The sequence below is a fragment of the Drosophila montana genome, unplaced genomic scaffold, assembly GCF_035044405.1.
Source record: "Drosophila montana isolate Dmon_TW-CO22-7 unplaced genomic scaffold, ASM3504440v1 contig_3274_1, whole genome shotgun sequence".
NCBI lineage: Eukaryota > Metazoa > Arthropoda > Insecta > Diptera > Drosophilidae > Drosophila > Drosophila montana.
Window position 1 is genome coordinate 334,474 of NW_026998157.1, and position 14,139 is coordinate 348,612.

A 14,139-nucleotide genomic window follows, 5' to 3' on the forward strand; every position below is an offset into this window, starting at 1 on the left:
TTAAATGAAAAAAAATCAGTGCTGGCAGCTTTAAAATAGTAGCTGAATTCAATGTTAAAAATAGCTAAAACTAGCTGGATTCGCTAGTATTTGGCATTGGTATGCAAAAAGAGAGCTAAATCGGTTTAAATTTTCAGCTATTTCCGGCTGACGAGCTCTGAAAACATCCTTTTTAATTAGTAATTGTTTAAAATAATGATTTGCCAATAAAAGCAACTGCTTTGAAAAAATTGTACTTAACAATAAAAACGCATTGCTTGAAAAGAAATTCACTGAAAGCATTTGAATTTAGTTAAAACTTTGTTATGCTATATATACATTATTTTCATTAAACATATTTAACAATTTGTAAGATTTAAAATATTATTTTTAGATAAAGATTAAGCACAATTGACTACATCTACACTGTTTAACAGGGCAGGCTCGAGTTGATGGCCACTTCCAGGGAATTTACTGCAAATAGACAGAGACAGCAAAACGGACGAGCACCAGAGAGAGAGAGAGAGAGAGAGAGAGAGAGAGAGAGAGAGAGAGAGAGAGAGAGAGAGAGAGAGAGAGAGAGAGAGAGAGAGAGAGAGAGAGAGAGAGAGAGAGAGAGAGAGAGAGAGAGAGAGAGAGAGAGAGAGAGAGAGAGAGAGAGAGAGAGAGAGAGAGAGAGAGAGAGAGAGAGAGAGAGAGAGAGAGAGAGAGAGAGAGAGAGAGAGAGAGAGAGAGAGAGAGAGAGAGAGAGAGAGAGAGAGAGAGAGAGAGAGAGAGAGAGAGAGAGAGAGAGAGAGAGAGAGAGAGAGAGAGAGAGAGAGAGAGAGAGAGAGAGAGAGAGAGAGAGAGAGAGAGAGAGAGAGAGAGAGAGAGAGAGAGAGAGAGAGAGAGAGAGAGAGAGAGAGAGAGAGAGAGAGAGAGAGAGAGAGAGAGAGAGAGAGAGAGAGAGAGAGAGAGAGAGAGAGAGAGAGAGAGAGGGAGAGATTGATTACTTTGTGGATTTTTCGATATAACGAATACGACTTACAAAACTTATAATCATGCTTGTAGACCAGAGCCGTGAGTATGCTGCCCAGCATTTGATGACAGCGTATATAGGTGCCCTCAATTTCGCCCACCTGGTTAAGCGCCAGATATTCCATGGCCTTGGTACACTCATTTATATCCAAATTGGTCGTCTCATCGAGGCTTAGATCATCGTATTCAGAGCTCATGTCCAGACTGAGAGCGTGGGATGCATTTAGATAGTTGCCGCAGCTATTCCATTCCATGTCGAGCACAAACACCAAATGGAATATCTGCTCCAGCGCCGTGCGGAACTCCTCAAAGTCTTCGGTGAGCAGACAATGATTGGCCAAGCACATCAGATACTCGTGATGCAGTTTGGCCAGTTCACGTATGGTGCCAATTTTCTTCAGCTGCTCATCGAACTGGCCGCCAATGGCCTGCATGACATGGGTGCAGAGATGTGTGTGCAGGCTGTTGATCAAATAGATAAGCCAGAAACGTAGCATTTCCAGTCGGCGCACCGTTAGACCCAACAGATCGAGCGGCCCGTAAACATCGTTGGGCTCACGCCGTATGAAATGCATATTCTCCAGCTTCCAGGCGGCCCACTTGACCTTCAGCATGAGACGCCAAATGTTATTGTAGTATGCCATATGCTTATCGGTTATGATGCGGGACAGAGCCGGTGGCATAATATACACCATGCCAATGGCATCCAGTGCCTCGTACACCTTGCTGGACTGAGAGCGTGATTGTGAGATTAGCTCCACATACAGCTCGCAGGCCATGCTCGGATAGTGTGCGTCGAGAATGTCGTACAGTTCTGTGGTAAGCTGCGATGAACGCGCCCACCTCTGGCCGGACTCGATTTGGCGAAAGAGGCTGGTATAGAATGGATACATCAGATAATCTGCCTCCAGCATGAGTATATGGCGCAAGAAGCGCACATGATCGCCCAGCAGCAGCTCATCGCGATACCAGCGCATCACATACACATTGGCCAAATCGCAGCGTTGCCGCAGCACGCGGCCCAAAGCACGGGGCAGCAGTTGCGGCAGCTTTAGCGTTGTGCATTGCTCCAGTGCCTCAATAATATCGAGCAGCTGCACCGGCGGCGTTGTCTGCTCCATGTGGACTTGCTGGTCATAGGCGCGCCTAATGTGCTGCGTGAATAGACCCATTATCTCGGTATTGCCCAGTTTGTCGGTGGTTTTTAGCAGCTGTTCGTCATGCTGCTTCAGCTCCAGACGTGCCAGCTCCTGGACGCTGGCACGCCGCCGACCCACTGGATGTACGCCGCCGCTGCCGAAGCTCTGGAGCTCGTTAAAGAGCTGCTTGGTCAGGTCCGAGTGCAGTGGGCCCAGCTGTTGACTGGTATTAACCAAATCGCCCAGCAGGCCAATGCTGGCCAGCAGATCCTGCGTCTCGCCGGACTCCAGGGCATACGTAATGAGCAGCTTATAGAATGCACAGCCTTGCAGCTCGTCGAGAATCGCCTGATGCGACGCATCAGCATCTGGGGGCAGGCAACGCTCGCGTATGCCTTGGCCAGCGGCGACCCAATCTTCTCGACAGAATTCCACAATATACTCGTCGCGACAGTCAGCCAGCTGGGCGTGGCGCCACCAATTGTCACTGATATCGCAGTAGCGCTTCAGTGCGATCAGCAGCAGCGCTGTGGCCATCTTCTGGTGCGGCACATGCACCCTGGTGTGCTTGTAGAGCTGTGTCAGCAGATAGGCGCTTCGCAGATGCGGCGGCGCCTGGACAACGGCATCAGATGCTAGCAATTGGAGCTGGTGCAGCTGCTGAAATTCTTCATACATGTGCCGTATAAAGTATATTAGCGTGAGGTTCGACTCCGGCTTGCCGGCGGCCTTGTCCAGCAATCGCCGCTCAAAGGCCAACAAACGCTGAACGATGGGCTGTATGAAATCGCGCAGGCCGACGGCAAAGCACTCCAGGGTGCCAGTGCTGGGCATATAGCTGGTGGGCAGTGTCAGCTCCTTGATCAATTGACGCAGCTGATGCATGGCCCGCACGGCCGGCAGCACCTCGTCCTCCAGCGTGCTCTTGAGTAAGCCCTGAGCATAGAATAGATATACAAGACGAACTACTTGAGCGAATCACAACTCACACTGCTGACGCTGCAGATGGATACATTCGGGCGCACCTTGATCTGCATCTGCATCTGCGTCCGCTGCTCCGGCTGCACCTCGAAGAAGCAACAGTTGGCCGGCTCGAAGAACATAAAGATTATTTCGCGCAGCAGGCAGGTCTCGGTGACGGTATTGGGCAGCGAATGCCTGAGCAGGCCTCGCACATGTCTATTCAGATGCTGGACATGGGAAATGGCGAAGTTGGCGCACGCGTCATTTGTCGGGGTCAGTGTATGGATCTTAATGTCCTGGCGCCACCAATGCGCATGGATCGTTCTGGCCAAATGGTTGGCATCAAAGATGCTATATATGTACGGCATCTGCTTTTGCGGTGGCTGCAGCGCCGGCAGCTTTGGCAGCGTACACCAATTGGGCCGCGTTTGGATGCCACTGAACGATATGGACATCGGTTGCGTTATGCGAAAGACTTTCTTTGGCCGTCCGGCGGTGGGTTGCGGCAGTGGCACAAACGTGTTCGTGCCGCTGGGATAATTTTGGCTTTTGGCATACACCTCGGCCATGTTCTTCTGATCCAGGCTCGTCTTGGAATCCTGCGGTTCTTCGTATTGTGCGCTCTCCTCGCTGCTAGTCTCATCGGTCCAATCCTGCGAGTGCGATAAAAAAGAAAAGTAAGGCTGACTGACTAATTAATTGATGACCAAACCACAGTTCAGTCTGTAAAAGCTAGGAGTGTGCCTAAATTTCTACAAATAAGTGGAAAACGACGCGTTCAGACAGACGGACATGGGTGGATCGTTGGTCGGAAATGCACGAAGCCATTCAATCCTTTTATACCTTTTATATTTACAATGGGTATAGTCAAACCCTGGGTAGAAATTTGAGGATATCCGGACGTTTTTACTGAGGAAAAGGGATTTTAAGGTATGGAGGGTAAACAATAATATTTGCCAACGCTTCTCAGTCGTGGCTGGTTACGTGATACCCGGCTTTGCCGGATAATATATGTCCTTTAGGAGCACCTACGCTTAGGCTGCTGTCACTGCCGTAGCTTTCGCTGGGTAGTGTAATAAAGTCCTTGCTGAGTAGTGCCACCCAATCGATGTCCGTTTCTGCAAGGTTGGGTTGTGGCAGTTCCTTGGGTTCATCGGTATCTGGCGCCGTTTTGAGGGCATCTCTTATGGCCAGCAAACGCTCATGCATCCGGTTTCTGTTGCGTCGCATCGTCTGAATGGGCTCGTGGGTCATGTGGACCAGGAAATCGAGCAGCGAATATTGCACATCCACCTCGTAGTGCTCCCTCCACGATTCATGATTCATTATCAGCGTGCTCAGGTGACGCACAGCCTCCGCCTGGTTCAACATACCCTCATAGTGAAACCGCTCGACCATGTTGTCGATGGAGCGGCGCACCTGATGGCTGTTGGTGCTCAGGAATCGATGGTTCCGTATCTTGTGCACTGCGTATTGCATCAGCGATCGTCTCTCAGACGTGGTGAACTGGCAAAAACATAAGGCAACAGCATTAATAGCCGGAAAATATTGATGTTTATTGGACTTACGCCGGCACCAGCTAAGCACTTCACTAGCTTTTCCACATTCTGCAGAACAGCCTCATTGCGTGGATCTTCAGACATTTTTTATACTGTGGTGCTGTCGAAGCCGCTGTGCTGCTGCTTAAAATGTGTGCACATTAGTATAGAAAAATCAAAAATTGCAACAAATGTTGTGCTTCGTTCAAGCTATTTAAATTGTGCATTTTTAAATGTGACCAGACCCTGTGCAATTGCCAAATCCCAAGCTATACATGTACTTTGCCAGCACACATAGAGTGGCCAGACTCTGGCTTTCTTAAGTGTGCAGTGTGACCAAAAATTGCTTACAATAGGTAAACAAACGTAAATACAGAAACTTTCTTACTTATTATTTTTTTTTTAAATTAATTTTCGGCACCAAACATGTGCTGGACAAGCAAAGCTTCTGCTGAGACGAGTGCACATCCCATCTATGTTATACTCGGCTCGGGCGGACACACCGCCGAAATGTGTAAAATCAATCAGGCCCTGCTGCAGCCGAGCAATCCCCAGTCGCAGATGCAGAACATGCCGGTACGTTACATTGTGGCGAACAGCGACGACACCTCCAAGCGCCAAATGCTCGCCGCCCTGCCCGCGACAAAGGACAGCGACTTTATCAGTGTGCCGCGCAGCCGGAGCGTGGGCCAGAGCTGGCTGAGCAGCGCATTCACAACGCTGTGGGCATTGCTCTGGAGCTGCTGGCTCATTTGGCGCGATCGGCCACAGCTGGTGCTGTGCAATGGCCCGGGCACCTGTGTGCCCTACTGCTATGCGGCCTACATGTGGCGCCTGCTCGGCCGTCTGCCCGCCCACAGCAAGATCGTGTTTGTGGAGAGCTATTGTCGGGTCGAAACGCTCTCGCTGAGCGGCCGCCTCCTGTTGCCACTGGTGGACATGTTTGTCGTCCATTGGCCAGCGCTGGCGACACGCTATTCCCACAAGCCCAATCTGCTCTACTTTGGCAGACTCTTATAAGCTCGAAAGCAATATTACCAAAATACCTGTACATATGCCTTGTAAACTGATATTCCATAGAGTTCGTTCCATTAAAGTATAAACCCAATAACTAAGTCGAAACAGATCTCTCTTGGAATATATAAAGCCGGATGTAGACTCTTCGCCATCTTTTAGTATTTCACGCTTTTTTCGCACACAATTGTGTATTGTGTTGCACGATGGACTATAAAAAATTAGGAAAAAAAAAGGAAACCAATCGGAATACATTTTCAACACTTTAATAAAACATTCAATTTACAGTTTATAATTGCCCGTTCTAGCGAAAATATTACAAGCTTTAGATATTTTCATATAGAATATGCGGGCTACATTTTGTTATTACCCAAAAATTTGCAGCTACCAAACATGGTTAGATAAATCCAATTTTTGGGGCACAAGTTATTTATGCCTAATGGCTGAGTCTTCGGGAAAAGGTTTTATTTGAAGCAAACTATTTTATATAAGAATAAAATGGTTTAGTTCATAATTAAAATCAAATTTGAGTTAGGCTCAAATTGATCATCATCCATGAAAATGTGATACACATATATATATGCTTTTCAAGATATGACATACATTTAACGAACAGACAACAGCAAAAGCGAATCGGATCGACTTAATAGTATTCATACACGTTACAGATGAATGAATATTCGAGACATATTGTATAATAAACTAAAAATTCTGTTATAACTAGTTTCATAGTAACAAAAATATAATAATAATATTTAAATTAGGAAAACAAAAATATTTGTATGGGCCGCCGCAGTCGGAACCGAGAACTTCAGAAACAACTAACTAACTAGAACTAGAAATAATAATAACATTCATGGCAATTTTGTCATAATGGGGCATGTTTCAAGTATAATATATGTATAGAAATGATCCTAGCGCGACTTGCGCTTGCAGATCTTTCGATGTGCCTCAATTTGATGGCCGAGCAACTCCTGACCGCATTTGGGACACTCGCTGGTCTGCTTATAGAGATTACGCTGGCGTATCTGACGTGGTGTCATTTCATTCTCACTGGCCTTGGCCGAATCACTGGATGAGCTGAGATCTAGTGCAGCGATTTCAGCGTCTGTATAGCCGGAGCTCTTCAGTATTTGATGCTGTGTTGTCCGTGGCTTGCGTTTGGCTGCCGTAGCTTTGGGCTTATTGATGCTGTTGCTGTTGCCAGGTAAATGGGAATTCTTGTTCAAAGTTGGCGGCGGCACTTTGATGGTAATGCTGCAGCCTTCCAGATGATTGGCAAATTCGGAGCGTTTCATTTTCTCAAAGCATATGGGACAAGTGGTTATATCGTTGCCCTCATCGTACTGATAGCGCGAACTACATGGCACCACATCGTTCTCGAGCTGGAACTCCTGCAGCAGCGTATCCTCGCCGAATAAATCATCAATGATGGACTGATCGGCTAGCTCGGCGGCCGCATTTAGTTCATCGCCAGCATCATCTGCCCCATCGTCGTATTCATCATCGATCATGACAATATCATCGTCGCTATAAAGCGATTCCTCCTCCATGACCTCGCGCTTGATGTTGATGGTGCGCTCATGGCTGCTCAGTTGCGGTTGCGGTTGCGGCAGCGGCAGCGTCTTGTTTGCTGCAGCTACAGGTTGGCGTGCCGGCTGCTCCGACAGGTCATCCTCGCTGTCTGAAATGTTAATGACGGGCGCGACAACGTCGCGCACCATGACGTCCTCATCGTAGGACTCCCAGCTGACAAGATCTTCGGAAACGCGACGACGTTTCTTTGGATTCTCCTGCTTGTGTGGCACTGGCTTTGGCACAGCTTTAGCGGTTTCGCTGGCAAATCGCTTGGACCACACCTCGCGCAAATGGTTGCGATTAACATTATTTGGCACCTGGCCGGAATTGACACTGCGATTGCCATTTGTCAGGCTGTAGCCCTGACCATCCATACTGCTGTTGAGCGAGTTATTTTTGTTAACGCGCTTGCCCTCCTCTTCACTGCTATCTTCGATGAGATCCTTGAAGCCGACTATATTGCCGCGCCTCTTCTTGCTAGCGCTCGGCTGCAGGACTTCAAATGGCTTGCTCGATACGCCTGGATAAGAGGAGGGCGGAAATGCTCCAGGCAAGCCCAGAGCTGGCTGCACCTGTGGCAGCAGGTTAACCGAGGTCCTTGGTTTACCAAAATATTTGCGTATATCATCGCCGGCTGTGATTTCGTTTTTTATCCTGGTCGTGTACTTGGACGTTGGCTTTGAGGGCTTTTTGGCGGCCGATTTGGCTGGCTCGCTTCTCTTTTCAAAGGTGCCGCCACACTCGCGCTGATGCTTGCCCCACCACTGATCGCTGGGCCCGGGCGCACGGTTCGATGTGCGCTTCACCCAGCCCTGAAAGGGATTGTGATACTGGCAGATGCCATTGCAGCGCCAGATATGCGTCTTATAGGCGTCCACCTCATCGTGAAAGGTATGATAGACGGTTATATTAGTGCCAGCCACTTTGTTGATGATGCCCATAATCCGCTTAAAGTTCGGCCCATGTCCGCCATTGCCCTCGCGTATGTTTAGCACAAAGCAATAGGCATGAATCATCTCGTGCTGCAGGGCAAAGCCAAGCAATGGATGAATAGACCAGGACATATGCGTGTGCATAGGCACTTACCAGCAGGGTCTCAACCAAATCCTTGCGTGGACGCAGCTTTAGCAGCGGCTCACTGAGTCGTATGATCACCTCCTTGACGAAACGATTGCCGCGCTGATAGCAAATGCCCGCACAGGAATACATGCGCTTGCTCCACTCAACGACGACGGCGCCCAGACGTTTCTGGAAAAACTTCTGATCGAAGCGCACAAACATGGCGAATATATCGGGTGTTGGATCAACTAGTTCCCATCCCGGATGCACCAGATTCTGCGTCTGATCCAGATAGTTATCGTGAGCAGCTCGCGGCGGGCTGGGCGCCTTCATAAGCTCCTTATTCGGCTCGCGCTGCGCAGCGTTAGGTAAGTTAGATGAGCAGCTGTGTAATATGATATGGATAGACTTTATACTTACGCGTGGTGGTGGCTTCTTGTTTGAATGTTTCTTATTATTGTTTTTGCCGGTTTTGCTCATGTCGAGGGCAATGATGCTGACATTGCCAACGCTCTCGTCGCCGCTGACGTCTGCATCCGCGGCATTCATTTCGGCTTGCAGCTTCAGCGCCAGCTGAAAGTCAGAATCGCCTTGACCAGAGTTTTCTGTCATCTTTGTCTATTCAAAAATACAACATTTTTTCGTTTTTCTGGCCAGTGTGGCAAAGCGAATTGCGTTGTTACTTACGGGCGCTAAGCTGGGCTCGCTGTCAGACATATCGCCATCGAGCTGCTGCTGCAGCTTCAGTGCAAATAAAAAGTCCGGATCATCAGACATTTTGCATGCAATCTAAATTCAGTTAACGCGTCCGAACACAAATGCCGCAAGTTCTTTAAAATTCTTCACAAATTCGCGGCCAGAACCCAGCTGTTGTCTACGGTTTGTCTGGCAGCACTGCGCAATTAAACAATTGCGTTGCTACCAGGTAGAACAAAAAAAATATATCGATATGTTTTAGGCCAGACTGGTTGAAAATTAAAAATTAATATTTATTAAAATTTTATAACGACACTTTTAGTGCGCAGTTGATTAACTAACTGCAGTTGTTAAGCATGAATCTATATTCATGGCAATCTACTTGTACAAGTCTTGCAATAAACAACTAAGCTGGCTTTGAGCTGTGGTTAGCTGATCCGCTTCATTCATAATGCAAATTTGTATACATTTAGAAGCGCTAATTTTATTTGTAATTTGTATGCATGTAAATAATATGTTTCAATTGAATTTGTTCTGGCTGACCTGATCTGGCAACCTTAACAGTTGAAGCTTAAAGCTTTAACGTGTGCTCGCTAACTCTCCAGCGCAGTATATCAAAAATATACTTTATGGTATTTTTTCTTCTGCAACTATGTGGAATTGGATCATTTTTGAGTGCGGTCGGCCACACTGATATTGTCGTTGTCAGCGGCCAAAATATTTGAATACAATTGAGAGTGCGAATTGTGGCGAAGTGACAGAAAAATGAAATATTTGACCAAGCGACAGCGTAAAAGAAAGAAGGTGCAATTATTTAATCGTATTGGGCAAATCTATTATCATACCGACACGGACAGCGAAACTGGCGTCGACGTTGACGTTGACGTTGAGAGTGAAGCTGAAGCTGAAGCTGAAGAAGTTGACGAACTGGAGCTAACATCAACAAATAAAAAGGTAATTGATGCGGGTCAGTTTGCCGGGCAAACCATATGAGCTTGAGCCACATTTTAGATACCGATAGCAGCCAAGAAGTCCATGTCAACACAGCTGCCAATCAAGGCCATTGCGAAGGGTGGCTGCAAGTCCAAGCCGCAGCAGCAACAGCAGCAACAGCAGCAGCAGCAGCAAGACGGGACGGGAACAGCATGTGGTGAGTAACTGCGGCTGACGTCGGCGTCTGGCATAGGCGTCATATGCCGCCGCCGCATAAACAAATACCAACCGAGTTTTTAAACAAATGTGCAGCGCATAAACAAACTGCCCGGCTTAAGGCCTTTTCACGCAAGCCAATCATTCTTTTTGCATACCTCCACGAAAACCGAACGTCTACCGAGACAACAAATTGCGTATATTATGCAACGCATCTCTCTCAGTCCGTTAAATAAGCTCAAACCGAATCGTAACGATCTCAAGCTTAAGTCAGCTGATTTCCATTACCATTACCATTACCCTTACCCTCTCTCGTGCTCTCTCTCTCTCTCTCTCGCTCTCTCTCTCTCTCTCTCTCTGTGTGTGTGTGTGTGTGTCTCTCCCTGCTCGTGCATCGACTCTCTTGCGTATAACGTCCAGGCGACCCGACGCGAAAAAGATATGCCAAACCAGAAGCGCAATGTCGCAGCTGTTGGCATTAGCTGGAAACAGTGAGCGTGTCTGCTTTGTGCCGGTCTTGACGTCGTCCGGCGTCGACTCCCATCCAAATGCCATTTTAGCCAACTACAGTATTATGTGCTTGCCGCCCACAAACAAAGAAATTGCCAAAAACTAAATAAACAAAACCAAAACTGATAACTAATCGAAACGATTTAAATTAAAATACAAAATAAAAAAATACAAAAAATACCGAAAAAAGTGCACAACAAAATTCGTTAAAAATACACCAAAAAAACAAAAAAAAAAAAAACAATAAACAACACGTGCTTCGTGAAAAACAGCATAACCTCCAAAAATATCAAGCTACACAAAACAAACACAACGAAGAGCTATCAAAAAACAATTGTTTCAAGATGTTATTTTACAATTTAGTTTATTATTGTTATCTAGCTTGAATTCAGTTGAGTATTGAATAAACTTTTGGCTGCTGATAAGAAGACATTTGCTGAAGCTCCCCTTCATTTTTGTTGTTGTTGTTGTTGTTGTTGTTGCTTTTTATTGAGTGAGCTTTGAATTTTGTGCAAATACATTCAACTCGAATTACAAATGCACATTATTAATTCGTCTTAATTTTATATTTAGATAATCGCCGCATGCATTTTGGATCCTGCTCAGTGCCGGCAATTGATCGTGATCTCGAGTGCTATTATCATCGCAATGTGCCGCTGACTCTGGGCAACTTCATGGATCTGGACCGTCTCAGCGAGCGACAGGGACAGCGTCTGAAATCGACGAGCACTCCACAAATCTCACCGACCGTTTCGTATGCCAGCGCCTGCAGCATTGACCCAGCAGTCGATATGGAGACGCCACCTCCCCCAACTCCACCACCTCCGCCACCTCCCCCGCCGCCGCCACCTCCACCACCTCCGCCGGAATCAGCCATGTCAGCTAGCAGTTCGAACAGCAGCAGCAGCAGCGCACGGGAGCACACAGATGAGCACGCATCCCCCGAGCCCATGCCAAATGTTAGGCATTTGGAGTCAGCCGGCGAGGAGCAGATGGATCTATCAGTTAACGAGCTGCTGACACGTTTTGCCATCAATACACCTTACCAGGAGCTGGCCAGCCTCACGCTGACCATGCTCCAGAATACCGCGTTCGGGCCGTTGATAACGGGCAGCCCCAGCACCGGCGGCAATATACCATCCTATGAATTCTGGCCGAATCCCTATCAGATAAGTTACCTCAACAATGACGAGCCGGTCGCCGTTGGCAGTCTGCCCAATCTCGCTGTTGCCATGCCGGACAGCTGCTTGAAGCCCATTGGCTATGAGGCCCGGTCCAAGAATGATCGCGAGCAGTCGGAGCAACAGTCGCAACAGTCGCAACAGTCGCAGCAGCTCGACAATGGCCATTGCTTGCGTCCATCCGCTGTGGACATGTGGCTGCCCTGGCAGCATCAGCGCCAGCAATGCGATGCATACGATCCCGGCGGGGCTGGTGCGGGGGCTGGTGTTGGCGTCGCAGCCGCCCACATCGATACGAATCCGAACAGCATTGTGGAGAGCATCAAATGCATTTGGAAGCGCAACAACCATTGGGAGAACATCAACAGCAATGACCACTGGTCCAACTGGGGCAACAATCAAAACGGCAGCATCTGGAGCGTCATGGAGCCGCAGCTGCAGCTCCACCACCAGCAGCAGCACCACCAGCAGCAGCAGCAGCAGCAGCAGCAGCAGCAATTGCCTGAAACTAGCTGGGATCAGCGCAGTCGAGCTGTGATGGCCGCGTCGCGTCTGTGCGGCTTCTATGTGCCCGTGTCGGTGCCATCATCGGAGTATGCCCCGCAAATGGCAGCAGCAGCAGCGGCGGCAGCGGCAGCGTCGGCGGCGGGGGCGGGGGCGGGTGCGGGTGCGATGGCAACTGGAACAACAGCAGCCGCAAGCAGCAATGGCAATATTTACATGCGCAACAGCAATAATCCGCGCTACATCAACAGAAGCTATGTTAATTATAATGCACGGGGCAGTACGCGCACAATGCAGTATCAGGTGGTGCAGCAGCAACATGCACAGCAGCAACAGTTGCCGCCGCAGCAGACGCACGTGCGCTACAGCTACATAAATCAAAATCAAGCACAGCAGAAGCCGCAGCAGCAGCAGCAGCAGCCCTGGCAGTGGCAGCAGTACAGGCCGCCCAAGCCACGCCCACATTTCTATCCCGGTCGCTTCTACAAGGCCAACAGTTACACCAACAGCAACAACAACAGCAACAGCAACAACAACAGCAACAATGCGGCGCGCAAATATTGCAAGCATTGCTGCTGCAACGGGCGCTATCACAGCGGCAACATACACCCGCACGCCAGCAATAGCCCCAACAGCAGCAGCAACATGGGCAACCTGGAGCTGGTCACGGTGAACATGTCACAGGAGGATCTGGACGCAGCCCAAATGTATGCTATACACGGCGAACGTTTCTTTGAGATGCCCATGGGCAGACGTTATAGGCGCAGTCTCTATCCGCCGGCGGGTCTTACGGCGCCACCTCCGCTGCCGCCGCCGCCGCCACCGCCACCGCCGCCGTCGCCGTCGGACACGTTTCAAGCGAATGGACACATTGACAACTGGCAGACAGTCGCCATGCCGCAGGTACGTTGAGCTCCTTGGGCCACTGAAGCACACATTGAATCTACTGTTTTGATTACTTCCTAGTATCAAGAGCCGGAATTAGCTGCAGCACAAACAATGAAGCTGACGCCGCCCCCACCACCACCGCCGCCGCCGCCTCCGCTGCCGCTGCCGTCGCTGCCGCTGCCGTCGCTGCCGTTGTCATCGGCGTCATCATCTTCGTCACAGTCGGGTCAGGTGACGGCGCCAGTGTGTGACGATTCGAAGCTATATACGGCAAATTTTCCGCCGCTGCCGGCGCCGAATCAGAAACGGGTCGGTCAAAACCAGAAGGATTAGATTGCCGCATGAGTTGAGTTAGTTTCTCAGTACAAATACAAACAAATTTAGATTTTGCATTCTCTCATATTCTCTATTTACAGACGAGTCAATGCGAGACCCCAACAGTTTTTATGTGAAGTGAAGTGTCCGCTTTCAACATTTTATCGTTCGATCTTTAAGTTATATATTGTAAAGCTTTCTAGGATAATTGTTAATTGTTACTCATTTAGTGATAGAAACGTATATATTTAGTTTTTTTTTTTTTTTTTTGCATCTATGTTGCATTTATTGTTCAAGCCATTCAAATCTTAATAATTAATTCTAAGCCCTAAACAAATAATCTTGGACAGTTTCGTGTTGTGACGGCATAATTTTAAGCTCAAGTAGAACTATATTTAAAACAAACTATTAAATATATAAATGTTATAAAATAAATTAACGCAAATTCAATATTTTAATGGCGGTTGTATTTTCAAAATTGCACTTAATTTTTGTATTTATATATACATAATTCCGTCAACAGTTTTTGTCAATCTCTTTTTATGACTATAACCAGAATGGCTTTAATTACTTTTTAATAATTTTAGTTCAAGCCTTGCATTTTCACTA

At 48.0% G+C, this 14,139-nt stretch overlaps 4 protein-coding genes across 7 annotated transcripts; 2 read left to right on the forward strand and 2 right to left on the reverse strand.

The window, feature by feature from the left end:
• Positions 1 to 257: 257 nt before the first annotated feature.
• On the reverse strand, positions 258 to 4,877 carry Grip128 (gamma-tubulin complex component 5). Its single transcript, XM_064690522.1, has 5 exons — positions 4,667 to 4,877; positions 4,131 to 4,604; positions 3,125 to 3,751; positions 1,007 to 3,071; positions 258 to 453 (listed from the first exon to the last, which is right to left on the reverse strand). Exons 1-5 carry the CDS (start codon positions 4,739 to 4,741, stop codon positions 410 to 412), a joined length of 3,285 nt encoding a protein of 1,094 aa, XP_064546592.1. The 5' UTR covers positions 4,742 to 4,877; the 3' UTR covers positions 258 to 409.
• Positions 4,878 to 5,019: 142 nt separating this feature from the next.
• Alg14 (ALG14, UDP-N-acetylglucosaminyltransferase subunit) lies at positions 5,020 to 5,758 on the forward strand. Its single transcript, XM_064690540.1, has one exon. The coding sequence runs from the start codon at positions 5,063 to 5,065 to the stop codon at positions 5,654 to 5,656; it is 594 nt and encodes a 197-aa protein (XP_064546610.1). The 5' UTR covers positions 5,020 to 5,062; the 3' UTR covers positions 5,657 to 5,758.
• Positions 5,759 to 5,900: 142 nt separating this feature from the next.
• Positions 5,901 to 8,784, reverse strand: mh (maternal haploid). The gene is made up of 3 exons (XM_064690539.1): positions 8,708 to 8,784; positions 8,315 to 8,641; positions 5,901 to 8,250 (listed from the first exon to the last, which is right to left on the reverse strand). The coding sequence occupies exons 1-3, from the start codon at positions 8,765 to 8,767 to the stop codon at positions 6,565 to 6,567; spliced, it is 2,073 nt and encodes a 690-aa protein (XP_064546609.1). The 5' UTR covers positions 8,768 to 8,784; the 3' UTR covers positions 5,901 to 6,564.
• A 664-nt stretch (positions 8,785 to 9,448) lies between these two features.
• On the forward strand, positions 9,449 to 13,988 carry LOC135434125 (probable basic-leucine zipper transcription factor N). Of its 4 annotated transcripts, none has more exons than XM_064690536.1 (5): positions 9,449 to 9,937; positions 9,995 to 10,133; positions 11,216 to 13,230; positions 13,294 to 13,560; positions 13,632 to 13,988. In XM_064690536.1, the coding sequence occupies exons 1-4, from the start codon at positions 9,749 to 9,751 to the stop codon at positions 13,546 to 13,548; spliced, it is 2,598 nt and encodes an 865-aa protein (XP_064546606.1). In that variant the 5' UTR covers positions 9,449 to 9,748; the 3' UTR covers positions 13,549 to 13,560; positions 13,632 to 13,988. The 4 variants fall into 4 exon arrangements, with proteins under 4 accessions (XP_064546606.1, XP_064546605.1, XP_064546608.1 ...); XM_064690535.1 differs by having other exon boundaries at positions 9,453 to 9,937; positions 13,294 to 13,565; XM_064690538.1 differs by lacking the exons at positions 9,449 to 9,937; positions 9,995 to 10,133 and adding an exon at positions 10,905 to 11,033 and having other exon boundaries at positions 13,294 to 13,565.
• Positions 13,989 to 14,139: the final 151 nt, after the last annotated feature.